General features: G+C 44.5%; 1 protein-coding gene across 1 annotated transcript in view; it reads left to right on the plus strand.

Moving 5' to 3' along the window:
* LOC146546189 (NACHT, LRR and PYD domains-containing protein 13-like) overlaps positions 1-19,270 on the plus strand; it is a 47,099-nt gene extending 27,829 nt beyond the window's left edge. Inside the window, exon 4 of the mRNA XM_085266637.1 lies at positions 19,139-19,270. Coding sequence (XP_085122763.1) covers positions 19,139-19,261 — 123 coding nt within the window. The 3' untranslated portion in view covers positions 19,262-19,270. The remainder of the gene's footprint in view (positions 1-19,138) is intronic.
* Positions 19,271-20,032: the final 762 nt, after the last annotated feature.

The following is a 20,032-nucleotide window of genomic DNA, read 5'->3' on the forward strand; positions in this document are numbered from 1 at the left end:
TAAAGAAGTCGTATTGTTGATCAGCCTCAACAATACGATTAAAAAAAAACAAAAAAGGCACAATACGCCGCTCGCATAATACTTGAGACTGGCATCTGAGATGTCATTTACATATATTAGCATATAAAGTAATTGGCACAGATGCCAAGGAAGCAGCCGCAAACAGATTAATTGTCATCGAGCAGTCATGGTGACATAGTTAAAAACGAGCTCCTTTTAAGGCACCAATTATCAGAGAATTTCCAAAGTAACCTTTTTTTCATCAGCCGTTTTCTTCCCCACCGTCTCCTCACGCACACACACACACACGCACACACACACACACACACACACACGCACGCACGCACGCACGCACGCACGCACGCACGCACGCACACACACACGCAGGCTAACAAACAGACACGTATTATGCATAGTATCAGCATCCTAAATGTATAAATATTGTAAATAGCTGTCTGTCGTCTTTCAAGTTGTGCCTTTGAAATAAGGCCGCGCTGCACGCCGCTCCGACAACAAGCACATGTGCCTTTGTTTAGCTGCACATGAGGAGAAACGGTGAATTCTCACACGCGCTGATTGTGAGAATGCGTAATGAATTTTCACAGATCGAAGTAAGAATGTCTCTGCTGGGGCTTCCATATGCTCACTTTTTTAATGAACACGTTTCATTGCTCCAGTTTAGGCTCAAGTGTGTGTGTGTGTGTGTGTGTGTGTGTGTGTGTGTGTGTGTGTGTGTGTGTGTAATTCAGTGTTGTGAGTTTGATCACACTGAGTCTTGTGACCCTGCTCATCTCCCAGTACAGGGTCCTTTTAGGCCAGTCAAACCAGACTGGAACTGTGGCTCGGACCTAGCTAATAATAATAATAATAATAACAATAATAATAATAATAATAATAATAATAATAATAATGGTACTAATGGGTGAGTAGCTGCATTTGTGAGCTTGTCCTCCTGAATACAGAGCTGACAGATGAGCTTGTTTAAGCCGCCTGCACCTCAGAGAGCTTTAAACGCTCGTTCCTGGCAGCCAGCGTGCAAGCGTCTGAAATAATGGTGTGATAGCAGCGAGAGAGGAAACACTGTTACAGTGGAATCAGAGCTCAGGTCAGCGCTGCAGCCACGAGGCCCAGCACAGCTGACATTTCACTGTGTTTCCCTTTAACAAGCTTAGAAACAGGGAAATGATTTGGATGCTTTCAGTGTCACTTAAATGCACATCTATGATTGAAGTGATTTAAGAAACTCACTACGGTGCACTTTTCTGTCTCATTATGAACGATGCACCTCCTGTGTTCTGCTGCCATCTTGCTGCCTGTCTCGTCTTTTTTCAGCATCCATTGTTGTTTTTCAGTAACAGCTGTAGACACAAACTGTGCATCCTGTGTTCTTCTACTTTATTGACGCACTTTTAGTTCTTAACGTGTATTTAATATGTAATAATTTAAGTTCTGTTCCCTCACAGCTGGAAGCTTCGGGCTTTATTTAATAACTTGTAATCATCTCTTTGAGCGCTTTGCTGAATGTGTGCAAAACAGAGCAGTTATAATTAAACTCTATAGACAGTATAAATACAGCCTTGTACATCCAAATTTTAAAACAGTCAAATGAAATAAAAGAGAGGCAGACTGAAGCTGTTCTTCTGGATAAAGTGACATCTAGCAAAGGACCAGAGGACCACAATGAAGCAGTTTGAGCATTGGGGTTGTGTTTGAGGAGACTCTTTTCCAACTGTTTGAATAAAATTGTTTTTAGATGTGTAAAAAAATTTGTTCATAGCAAAGAAATTCCCCAATAAACAGTTTGTGAACCAGTGCAGAATCCATCCGTCCTTTAGGGGATGCTGGAAGCACTCATGCAGTCTGAACAGCAGAAAAATATAGTAAAGTGACTTTATAGCGTGTGTGTGTGTGTGTGTGTGTGTGTGTGTGTGTGTGTGTGTGTGTGTGTGTGTGTCTGTCTGTGTTCTCCCTTGTGTGTTTATATTCTTTAATGACTTTCTAATTCAGGGCCAGCAGGAATCTGCCTTTATCTCTATTAGTTTAGTAGCTGGGCAAACAAAGAGAGTCTGTGGCCGTGGCACCGAGCCAGGAGGAGACTCACCCGCATAAGCACTTGTCCATCTGCGTCTCCTCCTCCACCTCTTTCACTCGTATTCCTCCTCCCTGGGTGTGAAACGCTCTCCTCCTCTCGTCAGTGACAGAAAAAAAGGTTTCGATTCCAGACTCAGCGTAGAGATATCGATCCTCCACTCACTGATAGAGTGCACAGAAAAGTGTGGAGTGGAGGTGTGTGTGTGTGTGTGTGTGTGTGTGTGTGTGTGTGTGTGTGTGTGTGTGTGTTACTTTGCTGACAGTCTGCCTCCTTGTGAAAAATAGTGAAAAATAGCAGAGAGAGTGATTTGAGCTGAATTTTCACAATAAGATTTTTAAGAAGGTTTTTTTTCTAGAATTTTTTTTAATGCAAAAAGAAATTGGGGGAAAGGATGAGATGTAGAATCTCATGCAAAAAGATAACATCTAAACATGTAGTTGTTTGGACACGCTGCACCACAGCATGCATGCTACTGTCTTGAATGAGAAAACTAAGGTTTAAAGTGGCATAAACATGTTGGAAAACTCTCCAGTGTGGCTCATTTAAAACAACTACATACAGGAGAATGGGCCAAATTCCTCCACAGTTACATGAAAGCCTCATTGCCAGTTATTACAAATGCTTGTTTGCAGTTCTTGCTGCCAAGGGTGGCACAACCAGTGGTTGGTTTTAGGGAGCAACTGCTTTTTTAAATATGGCCAGGTAGGTTTGGAGAGCTTTTTTTCCCCATAATAAATGAAATTGTCACATTAAAACTGCATTTTGTATTTAATGGGGTCTCTACAAATGTATAAGTGAAGCAAATATGCAAAAAAAAAAAAAAATAGAGGGCAACATTCACAGTGCTGTGCATAATGTTGTACTGTTGTTATTAAACATGAATAAGACTGAGTCCAGTGTATGTGTGTAAAATGCTAAAAACAAAAAACCCCAGAATGCCATGATTTGCAAATCTCATAAACCCTTATTTTATTCCCTTTTTATTCACAATTAAACAATAAAATTATATTTATATATTTATATTTAATTTATATTTATTTATATTTAATTATATTACTCAAGCAAAAACTCAGGTGTGGGAGGAGTTCGGAGAGGCCATGGAAAAAGACTTTCGGACTGCCTCGAAGAGATTCTGGCAAACCGTCAGGCGTCTCAGGAGGGGAAAGCGGTGCTCTACCTGCACTGTGTATAGTGCTGGCGGAGCGCTGCTGACGTCGACTGAGAAAATTGTCAGGCGGTGGAAGGAATACTTCGAGGACCTCCTTAATCCCTCTGACACGTCTTCCGAGGAGGAAGCAGAGTCTGGGGATGAGGGGAATGACCCGCCAATTTCCGGGGGCGAGGTCACTGAGGCAGTTAAACAACTCCTTGGTGGCAGAGCCCCTGGTGTTGATGAGGTCCGCCCCGAGTTCCTGAAGGCTCTGGACGTTGTAGGGCTGTCCTGGTTGACACGCCTCTGCAATGTTGCGTGGAGATCAGGGGCAGTACCCCTGGACTGGCAGACCGGGGTGGTGGTCCCCATCTTTAAGAAGGGGGACCTGAGGGTGTGTTCCAACTACAGGGGGATCACACTCCTCAGCCTCCCTGGGAAAGTCTATGCCAGGGTGCTGGAAAGGAGAGTTCGTCCGCTAGTTGAACCTCGGATACAGGAGGAACAATGCGGTTTTCGTCCTGGTCGCGGAACACTGGACCAGCTCTTTATCCTCTCCAGGATACTTGAGGGTGCATGGGAGTTTGCCCAACCAGTCTACATGTGTTTTGTGGACTTGGAGAAGGCATTCGACCGTGTCCCTCGGGGTGTCCTGTGGGAGGTGTTGCGGGAATATGGGGTGTCTGGCCCATTGCTACGGGCCATTCGATCCCTATACAACCGTTGCAAGAGCTTGGTTCGCATTGCCGGCAATAAGTCGGACTCGTTCCCGGTGGGTGATGGGCTCCGCCAGGGCTGCCCTTTGTCTCCGGTTCTGTTCATAATTTTTATGGACAGGATTTCTAGGCGCAGCCAAGTGGCGGAGGGCTTTCGCTTTGGTGGCCTCAGAATCTCATCTCTGATTTTTGCAGATGATGTGGTTCTGTTGGCTTCATTGGGTGAGGGCCTCCAGCTCGCACTGGAGCGGTTCGCAGCCGAGTGTGAAGCAGTGGGAATGAGGATCAGCATCTCCACATCTGAGGCCATGGTTCTCAGCCGGAAAAATGTGGAGTGAGTTCACATTCTGCCCCAAGTGGAGGAGTTCAAGTATCTCGGGGTCTTGTTCACGAGTGATGGGAGAAGGGAGCCGGAGATCGACAGATGGATTGGTGCGGCGGCTGCAGTGATGCAGTGACGCTGTCGTATACGCCGGTCAAGCACATCCCGAACATGCTCAATGGGTGACATGTCCGGTGAGTATGCTGGCCATGCAAGAACTGGGACATTCTCAGCTGCCATCTGCCCTGAACAATGTGAACCATGATTCATCCGTGAAGCGCACACCTCTCCAACGTGCCAGACGCCATCGAATGTGAGCATTTGCCCACACAAGTCTGTTACGGCGACGAGCTGGAGTCAGGTCAAGACCCCGATGAGGACGACGGGCATGCAGTTGAGCGTCCCTGAGACGGTTTCTGACAGTTTGTGCAGAAATTGTTTGGTTGTGCAAACCAATTGTTCCAGCAGCTGTCTGGGTGGCTGGTCTCAGACGATCTTGGAGGTGAACCTGCTGGATGTGGAGGTCCTGGGCTGGTGTGGTTACACGAGGTCTGCGGTTGTGAGGCCGGTTGGATGTGCTGCCATATTCTCTGAAACGCCTGTGGAGACGGCTTATGGTTGAGAAATGAACATTCAATGCACGGGCGACAGATCTGGTTGACATTCCTGCTGTCAGCATGCCAATTGCACGCTCCCTCATTGCTTGTGGCATCTGTGGCATTTTGCTGTGAGACAAAACTGCACATTCCAGGGTGGCCTTTTGTTGTGGGCAGTCTGAGGTACACCTGTGCACTACTCATGATGTCAGATCAGCATCCTGATGTGGCACACCTGTGAGGTGGGATGGATTATCTCAATATAGCAGATGTGCCCACTACCACACATTTGGACTGATTTATGACCACTGTTTGGGAGGGATGGTTATATTGTGTATCTGGAATGAATTTTAGGTCTCTACGTCCATCCCATGGGGAATGGGAGCAGTAACAAAGGTGTTGCGTTTATATTTTTGTTGAGTGTATTATTCACATACAAAGAAACAATAAAGCATCTTCAACTGCACCAAAGAGTAAAACCATTAAATGTGGATTATTAGACATTAGTTCTCTTAGTAAATGATTTTTTTTGATCAACATATTGATTCATTCAGCCTTACAAAGACCTGCTTATAGCAAAAATGAATAAATGAGTATAAATGAATAATCCCCCCGTCATACTCCCAGACTCTGCGGCGCTCAGGCCGAGGCAGATACAAATCTGTCACTCCAGCTTATTTTTCAGCCAAAGACCCAGAAAGCATTTTAATTCATTTGAAAGCCTGACTCTTGGCCGTGTACACATAACTCAATTAAATACAGTTTTATTTATATTGCTCCCATCACAACAGCAGTTCCCTCACGGCGTTCTATATTGTAAGGTAAAGATCCTGCAATAATCAAGAGAATTTCATTTGTTGTTTTCTATGATCCTTCTGGCCCTTACTTTTCTTATCTGATTTAGTGCTTACTTACTTCAACATTGCACTCAGTCTATTATTAGATTCAAATGACTTCTTTCAAAATGTAAAACAACTCAGTCACCACTTCCGTTGCACTCTGTTTCTCACATAGAAACTGGACATTTAACAGTGTTCTCTGCAATTCGTGTTTTATCCGATCATTTCTTAGTAACAGCTGATTTACAATAATGAATTACACAGCAGTGGGGAGTACATTTCCTTACAGTAGGTCTTTTTAACTAGGTTCATGTTGACAAAAAAATCAGAGTTCTGTTGGGCTAAGCATTCTTTAACCTTACACTTAACTAGGAATGACTTCATGACTTCATAGTAAAGTTTTAAGCATTACAAATGATTACTCAGTGGACTCATCTCTGTGCTTATTTATGCTGCATTTCAGCTGCAGCATTCAATACTGTTAATTAGTAAAGAGGCCCCAGTTTGTCCATGTAAATATCCTCTTCACACACTGAGGTTAATTATGGAGTACCACAGGGTTCTGTGCTGGGGCCACTTCTATTTATACATGCTTCCCTTAGGCAGCATCATCAGAAGACATAGCATACATTTACACTGCTATGCAGATGACACCCAACTCTATCTCAATTCAATTCAATTTTATTTATATAGCGCCAAATCACAACAAATGTCGCCTCAAGACGCTTCATAGATACAGAGAAAAACCCAACAATCATATGACCCCCTATGAGCAAGCACTTTGGCGACAGTGGGAAGGAAAAACTCCCTTTTAACACTCTCATTACACATACATATAGGATCTTGGGGGTGGGCACAATCACGGAGTCCAAATTACCATCAGGGTGTACACCTCACCCCTGGCGTCGTTGCCCACCTCTCAATTTTAAATACACTTAGACATTGAGGGCTATCAGGAGGGACTATGCGCTTACCTGCTGCTCCTTGGCAGGTAGCTCCATGCCCTCCTGGGTTTTAATTGCACCTTAGAACACACATGCATCAACACTACAATGAGCGGGTGGAGGGAGGTTTGGAGTCTTCTCCCACCCCCATTCTCTGCGGCCTGCTGGAGCGGGAGGGCTAGGTGGAGTTGGCCGTCCGACTGCGGTCTGGAGTGTGGGGCCTCCCTGCTGCTACGGAGTCGGGGTGGTTTGCCTCTCCCCACCGCAGGGAAAAGGGTAACACCACCTGGGTCTGGGTGCAGTTCCCCCCTCCAGGAGCAAGGGTACCTAGACCCGGTTTGTAGAGTACGCTTGGGGAGTGTGATCGTGTGTACAGCATCTCTTTATGTCTGTCTCCACGTTGGTTGAGTGTGGAGTGAGTGCATATGAGAGCATGAGGGGGGGAATGGATGTTTGTGTCTGTGTGTGCCTGTATGTCTGTGTCTATATGTCAGGTTGGGTATCAGACGCCACCTCTCTGGGGACATCTCAGGCCCTCCAAGGTTTGGAGGCCTATCTCCCCCTACCACCACTTCCCCTGCCGGTGGTGGACTCCCTCAGGTGTCGGTGCGTTGGTGGTTCTTTGTGTCTGGGGGTGGGCGTCCAGGTACACACCGGCTCACTCCTTGGCGGCCGCTTATCGGGGCCTGGAGCCTGGGGCTCACTCGGGCCCCTTCGGAGGTGGGGTGCCCCGGGCCTCTCGGCCTGGGGCTCGGTCACTCAGGCACAGCTGGCGGCCGGCGGAGCTCACGGGCGCGTCACTGCAACTCCCCCTGGCTTCTGCTCCGCGGCTGCTGAGTGAACCCTCATCTGGGACTCTCCTCAGCTCTTTCTGGAACAGTGGCGCGGCTGCCCCTCTGTTGGTCTTCCATGGTTTCTTGTGTTCTGGGGGCCTCTGGATGTCTGGAGTTTTGATCTCCTCCATACCTGCTTCACACCCTGGAGGACGGGGCTGTGGCCCCCCCACACTCCCTAGCAGATCGTTACATGGAGAAACCTTTGGAATACAAGCGCGCTGATCCACACAGGTATGCACACGGGTGTTCACTGCTCGTATACCCAAATTACACCTTTCTTGGCTGCTACTTCGAAGCACATCTGTCCTGCGTGCTGCACAACAACATTGAATATTGAGTATTTACTGCTGTTTACACTTAGCTAGATTAATGCGATGGTGTTGTGTTTAGTATGTTGCTTTGTTTTTTGTTTTTTTTGTCTTTTTTTGCTTGTTTTCTATTCTTCTCTCAACAGGTGATCCAGGAGATTTTTAATTTTTTTTCTCCCCCCCTTTCTCACTGTCCCTCTCCCCTTCTGTTTTTCCTTTCCTTCCTCTTTCTTTCTCCCTTTCCTATCTCTCACTCATGTCTGTCCCGTCTGTAACATCTGAAAATAAAATATAATAAATAATAAAAACAAAGATCGACCAAATGGACCAATACGGCAATGCCACGATGATCCATTTGGCAAAGTAAATCCATTGGGTATCCTTGTTGGTCTTCAGACAACAATTCTGATGGCTAACGAACCAAAGGACAGGCGAGAAAAAAAAAAAAAAAAAAACAGGAAGAAACCTCCAGCAGAACCAGGCTCAGGGAGGGGCGGGGCCATCTGCTGTGATTGGTTGGGGTGAGAGAAGGAAGACAGGATAAAGACATGCTGTGGAAGAGAGACAGAGATTAATAACAGATATGATTCAATGCAGAGAGGTCTGTTAATACATAGTGAGTGAGAAAGGTGACTGGAAAGGAAAAACTCAATGCATCATGGGAATCCCCCGGCAGTCTACGTCTATTGCAGCATAACTAAGGGAGGATTCAGGGTCACCTAAATCCTCCCTGAGTAATAAAAGTATAATATTAAAAAAGATATTAAACATGTGTGAAAGGAAAAGCACTACAGAGTACTATAGTATTTAAAGCATGTCCAATAAGCTGTTTGGTCAGTAAGACTGGAACAGAGCTGCTACATTAATGATGTCTAGTCTATTTGAAGCCAGGAAAGAAAGCTGGATTGAAATAATAATCCATATTTAATACAGATGCTCACAGAGGAAACATGAAGACAGAACCTGAACCATAACCTGCTCCAGAGCATGACCCCACTAAGAACCGATCCACCTACATCGTACTCACGTGACCCGATCAAACAGGATCCTTATAGTGCGGGCCTCAGTGGTTGGGCGTTTGAGGAATGTCCCGTTCTTATCCAATAGGAGTGTTTAACAGTCCGAGTAAAATCTGTAATTATGTTTCAAACTTACAGAAGCTAAAGCAGAAACTGACAAAGCACACACAGTTTGTGACAGGGTCCATCTTTACTCATGAGAAACTCTGCCTCTGTTGATTTCATACACAGTCATGTTACTGACCTGTTGCTTAATTAGTGGTAAAATATTCCTCTGCTGCTTCTCTTTAATGCCATGTACATTTCCAGGCTTCTCCACTTTCTTTAAATGTGTTTCTGCCATCAGATTCAAACGCAGCTAATATTTCTCACTGCATAACAAAACGTTTCAGTTTAAACATTTGTTGTTTCCTGTGATCTGCTGTGAGGAGAATATGGGTTTAGGAGATTTGCAAATTTGGTTTGTTGTTGGGTTTTTTTACATTTTCTTTACATTTTAGCCAACTTATTTTGGAATCGAGGTTGTACAAGTAATCCCTGTGAGTGACTGATCTAAACGTTTTTTACTCTTAGTTCTGTATGATGTCTCAGAGAGTGGACATCCTTCACAGGGATTATCTGAGGCTCAGACCTCGAACTGTGAGGACAACAGCCAAACTCAGCGACTGTTCAAAGCAGCCGATTAGACCAAAGTAGTCTGACTTTGCTAAATGTAGTCTAACTAATAATCTTTGTGTTAAAACTCGCTGAGCTGAAAACAGCCACACCACAAGTTTTAGTGTCAGTCGTGATTCAGCAGCTTCATCAGCAAACAGAATTGTTTTAGACGTCACTGATGATGTCATATTTTACCTAATTAAAAAATGTTTCATTTTTAGCCAAAAGGTAATTTAATTTAAAGTGAATCAATAACATCTGAAAACATGTATCGAACCTCCGAGAAAATATTGTTGCATTTTAAAACATCACTACATTACTGTAGTATTACAGTGCACAGTTGCTGGAACTGTTATGGCAAATGGTCAGTTCATTAAAAATCAATGTTACGCATCATTAATGACTTTATATTTATATTGAACACATCATTCTCAGCCAGCTGGACGTCTGATCTTTGCTGCCTTTCCCAGGGCTGATATTTCCACCGGGGTGAAGGCAGCTTGCTACTTCGTGTTCACCTTGTCAGACTTATTACGTGACATATGCTCCTCACTACTAAAACAGCCGTTTGCTTTATGCTGATTGTGTGGTTGGTGAGCTTTGCCAAGATAATCCCCTGTGACTGTGGAGACTGACTGTGGAGAGTGCTGGGGGCACACTCACATTTTACTACTCTGCTCCAATGAGAAGATGGGAACTAGATCCTTTCACCACCCTTTGGGGCATTTTTAATTTAACTATCTACCAAAATCTGTCTTGCTGTAGGATTAACTGTATGAAGAGCTCATCCCAGAAGTTTGAGCTTCAGTGTTGATGAGTGAAATCACAGTATTATTTAGTATTTTTATGTTAGCACTAACCATCAGGTATATGTGTAATCAGTGTGCCCGCTGGAAGGTTCAGCTGGTCAACGCGTTTGCAGGTTTCAGTTGTCTTGGTGTTTAGTAGTTAGACACACTAATGCAGCCGCACAACTCTTTCTTTTCCAAATACATGAATGATTCAGTCATAAAGTTTCTCTTCTCTGCTGACTCAAAGTGTGATTGCACACACGAAGTGGGTTATTTAGGTGTGTGTGTGTGTGTGTGTGTGTGTGTGTGTGTGTGTGTGTGTGTGTGTGTGTGTGTGTGTGTGTGTGTGTGTGTGTGTGTGTTTCCACAGTATGCCCAGCAGCATGGCTGGGAACGAGGGTGAGCGTGTGCTCCTGAGCCTCTTCAGGGTACGGCACGGTTGGCATCCCTCTTTCTGTCTCACCAGAAGGCAGTGGCTGTGAACTCTGACCCCCTCCACCGCCAACATGTACACACACACACAGAAACAAACACAAGCACACACGCAGACCTCTTCTACCAGCAGAAGGTTGCATTTCTGTTCTCCACATGAATGCCTCCTCCTCCTCCTGCACCACCTCACCTACCCTCTGTGTTGGCAAAGACATCTGGGTGTGTGTGTGTGTCGGACGGGTTGCTGCGTGGTGAGCATGCCCTCTGTCATTCACGCAGAGCAGCTCTGTCCAACTGTCACTTCCTGACAGGCCGATAATCAATCTCTTTATTAACTGCTCTGCTGCAGACTGCCGCCACTGAGGGGGGTGTGGGAGTGGGGTGGGGTGAGCGGGAGTCAGGCAGGAGCTCAGGAAGTTCGACGTAGTTGAGGAAAAGGCTGGCTGACAGTTTGTGTGTGTGTTCGAAGGCTGTGCTAAACTTTAGTGACACAAGTAATGTTGAAATGAGGATTTTTGGATGAAATTATTACTCAGCTCAGAAAAAGCAAAAATGTACAAACACTATAAAAATATTCTGAACATCAGGGCAGTGTGAAGTTTCCTTCATAGTTCTAGTGGACATGTGCTCTGTGGAAACTGTTCTCGTCTCAGTTTGTTGCTGTGATGAACACATTCCTCCACAGACAGTAAAGCTCATCTGTCCATCCTGCTGCAGTTACGCTGTGAATCAACTTTATCGATTCTTTGAAGTCATGATAGCAAACTAAATGTGAATGTAGAAATGATTTCTAATAAATGCTGATTTAAGACTTTTCCACGTTGTTGTCTGGGACGTGTTTCAGTGACTCTGGTTCATCACCTTCAGCTCCACCCAGTCCCTGTTTAATGACCATAAATTCATCTTTTCTAAAATGCTGCTCTTGTTGTAAAGATCTGTTTCCATGTTTGCACAGACAAAGAGGCAGGGATGACAGAAGTGGTGGGGTGAGGTGGGGGGCTCTCAAGCTGCCATCCAGACCTGCTGCTGCTGTTGGCTGTTGGGATGCTGGGCTTTCCTGTCAGCATCACACCCATCGTCACAGCGATAATTTATGAGGCGGGAAAGAGCATCAGTGATTCTGGCGACCAGCAGCCAGCCAGGACTGCAGCGCCGTCCTTTTATTCTCCATCCTGTCACTTTCTTCTTTACTCGTTCTCCAGCCAGTAACTGCAAACACACTTATAGCCACAAGATAGAAAACTGAAGAAATACAGTAGAAATCCCAATATAAATAATATCTAAGGAGAAAAGCAGGTTAGAGCATGGGCACCATTAAAGTATATTACAGCATTTAATCACTAAAGAAGCTCGTGAAGTGGGAGAGCAACAGAGATTGATGAGGCCTGGGGCCAGTTTAAACACTGATAGCAGGACCAGAGAAGGATCTCTCATCTGTGGATATTCACGCTCCCCACAGCAGGATCTGTAATGATTGTAGTTACTCTGTAACTTTTCCCTGAACTTCAGGGGAAATTGTTTCGATCCATTATTCATAAGTTAACACTTTGCACACCTGAGCATCGTTTTAAATTTCACACTGATTCATGTGGAATATTTCATCATTGCTGAGTGTTATCTCCTTTGGAGCTCTGGCATTTCTCTCATTTCAAATGTTATCAGCCTGCTGACGGGACATTATTAATTGTAATCACCGCCTTAGATATGGCTGCAGGCACCGTCATGCAGTGAAAACCTGAATATATATAACTCACAATGTTAAGAAGATGTTAGTTTAAATAACTGCATGTAAGAACTCAGCTACTGTCAGAAAAAGAGCGTTTTTCATCCCAGACCATCTTTTGTTTCCTACCCGTCCAGCAGGTGCAGCAGGCAGAATTATGGCTGGATGCTCTGTTGCATTAGTTTTGTTTATTCTCTTGATTTTATTATTCATATTACTGTGTTGTGGATGTAATGCTGGAGCAGACAGGTGTAAACACCAGAATGGGGAAAGAGAAGAGAGCAGAGAAAGTCGAGGGTGAAGTAAGCAGACACGCCCCCAACTGCTCCATCTGTGAGGATCGAGGCCCAGCGAGCCGCAGACCCAGGCCTCGCCATATTCACACACACAGTCACACATCCATCCACTCCACACTAAGGTGTGGACGACAACCAGCAGTGATCCCAGGGTGCAGTCCCATCCTCAGACCTATCCAACCATGGCGCCAGGCTGGTTGTAGCTAATGGGGATGTAGAAGCCCCGCCCGCTCCGTTCCCCCTGCCTGTCTGTGTTAAAAATGACCGTGTGCGTGTGTTTGTGTGAGTATGACTGTATGAAAACTTGATTGCTCTTAAAATTGATGGGAGAGATACAACACAAGCACAAGACTATTGGTCAGCAGTGCTCATCAACGCGCCAGGACCTGCAGCTGCACCCGGGAGGCCAGCTCCCCGACCTGGGGTCAGCACCTGAGGCCCCCGTCCCAGGACTGGAAAGCAGCACCCGCCCCAGTCACCCACCTGTTATCACGATCCTGGGTCACATGACTCAGCGTGTTGAATTTGAATATAAATTTAATGTTTATGTTTAAGTTCTTGGGTTAAGGTCATTCCTGTTGTGCTTGGGTTCCTGTCATAGTTCATTGGTGTGTCTTCACCTCTCTGTCGCTCGGCCTTCATGTGTTTCATGTCCGTGTCTCATTATGTTTCCTGTTTTATTTTGAAGAGGTCTGGCTTCCATGTTCATTGTGTTTAGTTCAGTCAGCTGTTTCCCCGGGTGTTTCCACCCCCCGATCACCTCCTGTGTGTATTTAGTCTGTAAGTGGTCTGTTGTTTCCCATCATGTTTCCAGGTCTCATGTGTCCATGTCAGGTTGTGTTTTAGTTCACCCACTTTAGGTTAGTTTTGCATCGGTTTGCCTTTTGTTAATTCCAGTTGCGTTCCACATCCCATTGTGTCTGCGTCCATTGTTCTCTCTCCACACTGTCAGCATTCACTGACCGTGACACCTGTTATGGATTTCAACTGTTGATATTCAAGAAACATAGTTGTTGAGCCCATATTTGAGAACCTGAAACGAAATAAAGTTTCCATCTTGAATAACTGAAAACTGGTTTGATCTATGTCAGGTCCAGCTCCAGTCCTCGAGAGCTGCTGTCCTGCAGCTTTCAGATGCATCCTTGTTCACACCTGAATCAGGCTTGTTACCGAGCCTTTGCCAAACTCTGTGGCATGCTGAAGAAGTAATCCAACCATTTCAGCTGTGTTGGAGTAGTGATGCAGCTAAAAGCTGCAGGACAGTAGCTCTCGAGGACTGGAGCTGGACCCCCCTGCTCTATGTCATAGTAATGAACAGAGGTGGGACCAAGTCATTGTTTTGCAAGTCTCAAGTAAGTCTCAAGTCTTTATCCTCAAGTCTCAAGTCAAGTCTCAAGTAATGTCAGGCAAGTCAGAGTCGAGCTCAAGTCACTGGTGTAAAAGTCCGAGTCAAGTCACAAGTCTGAAACTTTGAATTTCAAGTCCTTTAGAGTCTTTAAAAAAAAAAAAGCATGTTGCAGTTACATGCTAAATGTAAATATTAGACCATGTAATTTTTAAATCTGTGTTTTTCTCAACACATGACGAAATAGTGAAAAATCTGGTTAATTTGATTGGCTGTGATACAGCTCACGCACACATACGTACAGAGTGTGGTTTGAATAAATGAAGTGAATTAATGGTGCACATTTTCTATATAATATGCGTGTTAAATTTTATATTTGGGATGAAATATCAAGTCTTTTCAAGTAAACCGGTTCATGTCCAATTCAAGTCCCAGGTCATTGGTGTAAAAGTCCAAGTCAAGTCACAAGTCTTACAACATTTTTTCAAGTAAAGTTTAAAGTCATAAAATTAATGAGCATCGTTAATGAATGGTAGTTGTAGGCCAACCTGGCTTTTGCAGTTTTCAGACTTATTTGTAATGGTTTGTTTTTCCATGAAAAGTTTCAGTCTCGTGACTGAAACCATGACTCTGTCCATGAGAGATACAGGCGTGAGATCATCATCTAGTATTTTATAAGAGGAACACAGTTCAGTTGAACCAAGTCTGAGAACTTGGTGGAAACATTTATACTTGAATATTTAATTTAACCCAACTGCTGAATTACTCCAGTTGACAGAGTAGTGAGAACTACTGTTAGGGAAAGTAATACATCACCAGTATATAGGCTTATTTTATGGTCTGTATTTTTAATTATATTCCTTTAACATCTCCACTTTGACAGCTTTCTGCTGTTAGCGGCAGGGTCAGCAGGCAGTCCTGTCTGATTTTATAAAATTGCAAGAAAGTCGGATTCCTTAGAAGCAAAATGTAAATACAGTGGGGCAAAAAAGTATTTAGTCAGCCACCGATTGTGCAAGTTCCCCCACTTAAAATGATGACAGAGGTCAGTAATTTGCACCAGAGGTACACTTCAACTGTGAGAGACAGAATGTGAAAAAAAAATCCATGAATCCACATGGTAGGATTTGTAAAGAATTTATTGGTAAATCAGGGTGGAAAATAAGTATTTGGTCACCTCAAACAAGGAAAATCTCTGGCTCTCACAGACCTGTAACGTCTTCTGTAAGAAGCTTTTCTGTCCCCCACTCGTTACCTGTATGAATGGCACCTGTTTGAACTCATCATCTGTATAAAAGACACCTGTCCACAGCCTCAAACAGTCAGACTCCAAACTCCGCCATGGCCAAGACCAAAGAGCTTTCGAAGGACACCAGGAAAAGTATTGTAGACCTGCACCAGACTGGGAAGAGTGAATCTACAATAGGCAAGCAGCTTGGTGTGAAAAAATCAACTGTGGGAGCAATCATCAGAAAATGGAAGACATACAAGACCACTGATAATCTCCCTCGATCTGGGGCTCCACGCAAGATCTCATCCCGTGGGGTCAAAATGATCATGAGAACGGTGAGCAAAGATCCCAGAACCACACGGGGGGACCTGGTGAATGACCTGCAGAGAGCTGGGACCAAAGTAACAAAGGTCACCATCAGTAACACACTACAACGGCAGGGAATCAAATCCCGCAGTGCCAGACGTGTTCCGCTGCTGAAGCCAGTGCATGTCCAGGCCCGTCTGAAGTTTGCCAGAGAGCACATGGATGATACAGCAGAGGATTGGGAGAATGTCATGTGGTCAGATGAAACCAAAGTAGAACTTTTTGGTATAAACTCAACTCGTCGTGTTTGGAGGAAGAAGAATACTGAGTTGCATCCCAAGAACACCATACCTACTGTGAAGCATGGGGGTGGAAACATCATGCTATGGGGCTGTTTTTCTGCCAAGGGGACAGGACCACTGATCCGTGTTAAGGACAGAATGAATGGGGCCATGTATCGTGAGATTTTGAGCCAAAACCTCCTTCCATCAGTGAGAACTTTGAAGATGAAACGAGGCTGGGTCTTCCAACATGACAATGATCCAAAACACACCGCCCGGGCAACAAAGGAGTGGCTCCGTAAGAAGCATTTGAAAGTCCTGGAGTGGCCTAGCCAGTCTCCAGACCTCAACCCCATAGAAAATCTGTGGCGGGAGTTGAAAGTCCGTGTTGCTCGGCGACAGCCCCAAAACATCACTGCTCTCGAGAAGATCTGCATGGAGGAATGGGCCAAAATACCAGCTACTGTGTGTGCAAACCTGGTAAAGACCTATAGTAAACGTTTGACCTCTGTTATTGCCAACAAAGGTTATGTTACAAAGTATTGAGTTGTATTTTTGTTATTGACCAAATACTTATTTTCCACCCTGATTTACCAATAAATTCTTTACAAATCCTACCATGTGGATTCATGGATTTTTTTCCACATTCTGTCTCTCACAGTTGAAGTGTACCTCTGGTGCAAATTACTGACCTCTGTCATCATTTTAGGTGGGGGAACTTGCACAATCGGTGGCTGACTAAATACTTTTTTGCCCCACTGTAGATGAGCAGTGGTTCAAGACGCCTGCACAGTGCTGTGTGATAATCTGTCCTCTTACATGCCACATGGATTTGGTAATCACTGAGGACAGATTTTGATGAGGTCAGCTGTCACTGAGGAAGCACTGGACTTCTGCTTGGAAACAGTGCCCACACACTCCACGTGTACTGTGTCAGGGTTCAGAACCAAACTGGTCCACCAGTAAAGTGAAATGGTGCTTGGGTCCACCTAATGGGAGTGTACTCTAAGACCTCCTGAGGACGGTTAACTGACTCGGGCCACAAATTCATCAAGAACCGTCTGCTGACTTTTCCTCTGTTGAGAGTACACTAACAGTACTCTAAGGGTCTGTTTTATATATACATTTACATTAAAGTGTTTCAGTGGCCATGTTCATTGCTACAAAATGAATGAAATAGTTTGTTGTTCTGCTTTTGTCACCGATTTAAACTTGAACACACCGATGTTCCTAAACAAACGCACTGACATATATGTGAACACATTTATTCATTTCTGTGACTACAAGAAACCAATTCAAATGAATCACAGCAGTTTTTAAATCATTCATGTGTCAAAGTCTGGGATCATGTTCACATCAGAAACACTACACAATCAGGACAGTCAAAGGTAAATGAGCTGAGGGCCGCTGCTGGCACTGTCCTCTCATTGGACACTTTAGTGTTCATGTAGTAGAAAAACAAACGAGGAAACAGCCACAGATATTTCCTGTTTGTTTACATTTCAAATATGTAAGCACTTCTGTTGTCATTGTGTTCGTATGTAACAGAATCAAAGTGCAGACCTGAGTGTACATGTTTGTGACTCTGACTGAACTAACAGCCAGTCCCTCAGCATGTTTGTCTCTCCGCTCATGTTACCTTCATATTAAATCGTTTAACCCTTTAAGACCTACCATAGAACCAAGTCCGCCAGAGCTTATATTATATTTTTACATGCTGTGGAGCCATTTCTGGGAGCATTTCAAGTTGCTATACATCAATACAACCATTAGAGCCCAGATTTTAATAATATGTCTGCATTAAGTGCATAGTAATTACATAAATTGCAAAAAAGTGCAATAAACTACAAAAAAATTGAAAATCGTTTTTGTTTTTTTAACATATATTTGTAGTTAGAGAAATTTAAGAGGCTTATCCCTCAAAACTGTAAATGCAAAAAAGTTGCACAAACTAGTTTCCCACCACAGGAAATTTATTTTGAGTGTCTTCATAGTTTTATTTTTGAAATACACCAATTTTTATATACTACAGGAAAAAGGAAAATAAATATTATACTGCAAATTTGCAAAAAAGCAGCATATGCATCAAAATAAACTATTTCCAGCAGTGCAATATGAGTCCTAAGCATCCCAGAAACGACACAGAAAGTCATAAAGTCAAAGATAACTTTTAAAAACACCAGTATAGGCTCATAAGGTCCTGAAGCTAAAAAAAAAAACAAAAAAACTACATTTCCGCAAAAATGACGTCACTTCTGGATTCGGGCAGGTCATGGCGGACATGCGATAGTTCACGCTGACGTCTATTCCAACGTAGGAAGTGTTACGAACAGCTGATCGGAATGATGGAATATTATGTTTTTGTTGCTACAAGTGGTTTTTATGTCATTTTTGCAAAGCTGTATGTGGAAGGAAACTGTGACCGAGGACAATCTAGTGATTTTTGAGGCATTGCTTACATCAGACCAAAGTGTGGGGCCCCCAGGGGGGCGCAGAGCCATTGCAGGGGGGCGCGGTATGAAAAGGGGGGGGAGAAAAAACAAAACGCTTGGACACTGCTAGCACGGGGCGCCCACAGAAATGCAAAGCAGGAGATGAAGCATCGCTGAATATGTTTCCAAACCAACTTCATTCTAAGCCAAAGACGAGAAAATATGATGAAGCAAATCTTCCCTTTGGCTTCACCTGCACAAGTGCCGAGGTCGGTCTCCCTGCAGGATTGTTTTCCCTGCGTCGGGAGCAGCGCTGGGCTGTTCATATCATGGACAAACAGGATCCCACAGCTGTTTATGTTTTTAAACCCATTTTGCACAGTATTCCTCGTCCACACGTAAACGCAAAAAAGGAGTTTAAAAAATCTCCGTTTTCAGTGAATCCAAACGCCGTTTCCGTGTGGACGAAACAGCTGCATTTTCAAAAATACCCGTGTAGGTGTGGACGTAGCGTAAAAGAGTTAGTAGTTTATTTTATTACTACCTGCAGTTTACTTGTATTTGCTTAATTGTTTACTAAATGTTTGAGGTGTGAAAGAAACCGCAATGGAGCAAAATATGGGCGTGTGGTTGGAGGATGTGGTTGTGTGTGCGCGCGTGCACGCGGGGGGCGCGAACATTTTTCTTGTAAAACAAAGGGGGGCCCAGCAAAGAAAGTTTGGGAGCCACTGTCTTACATTGTCTCAACACTGATGAGCTGATGTTTAATGTCTAATGTTGCTACTGACAAAGTAACGATTTTGTGCTTGTGTGTGTGTCCAGGACGAGTTCCTGAAGGAGACGGAGACAAGGCTTCGATCTGACATCGCCCAGCGGTGCCTTGCCAATGCTGATCACTTCAGCCTCACAGCAGAAAAGCCTGAAACTGACGAGACCAACAGATGAACTGAGAGCAGGACTACTGCCCCAGCTAACCGCACGCTCAGAGGAGCCACAATGGCCGACCTTGTACAGACCACCTCAGGCACAATGCACGGATTCACTCAGAGACAATGTGTCCCACTGTCCCCAATCTAAACAGCTGACTAGCGGATATAGTATGCGAATAATAATTCCATTGCAAATAATGATAACCATAAAACTCCAAATCCGGGTAATAAAGGCAGAATACAGCTCCCTAATGAAACGCTGGCCTCCCCGCTGCTTCCAGCCTAATGTTCCCGCTGAGCTGCTCGCCACTTTCCATAAAGCAATTTTGCAAGCCCACTTCAAATGTGAATCACCTAGAAATGAAGAGAAATGTCCCCCCGCCCCCATCTCCCCGTCCCTCACACCTCCACCCCAAACTTCTGAACTCCTCCACCATCACCCCCTCCCTCCGCTTCACACTAGGATGCTGCATGTGCCGCAAATCCCTGTTTGCATGTGTTCCATCATCACTTAATGTTCACAGTGATGCATTGTGGGACAGTCCTTAGAGAAGGTTTGTGTGTCCATGTTTGTGTAAGGATGTAGTGTTATTACTCTGACAGAGCATGTGCATTAATCAGCTGGGAAGCACAGCAGTGCGATGTGAAGGCTGAGCAGTGTGCATACAGCTGGAGCACAAACAGAGGTGTCTGTCAGGCTGCTTTCACAAAGTGCAGGAGCACAGGGATGGTGGACGGACAGTTCAGATGTGAACAGGAAGTTTAACTCTGAAAACAAAAGCATGCA

This window comes from Mchenga conophoros, unplaced genomic scaffold (genome assembly GCF_057382185.1).
Source record: "Mchenga conophoros isolate Kocher_MC1m ecotype Shallow Benthic unplaced genomic scaffold, M_conophoros_male_GT1.1 unmapped_scaffold_5, whole genome shotgun sequence".
NCBI lineage: Eukaryota > Metazoa > Chordata > Actinopteri > Cichliformes > Cichlidae > Mchenga > Mchenga conophoros.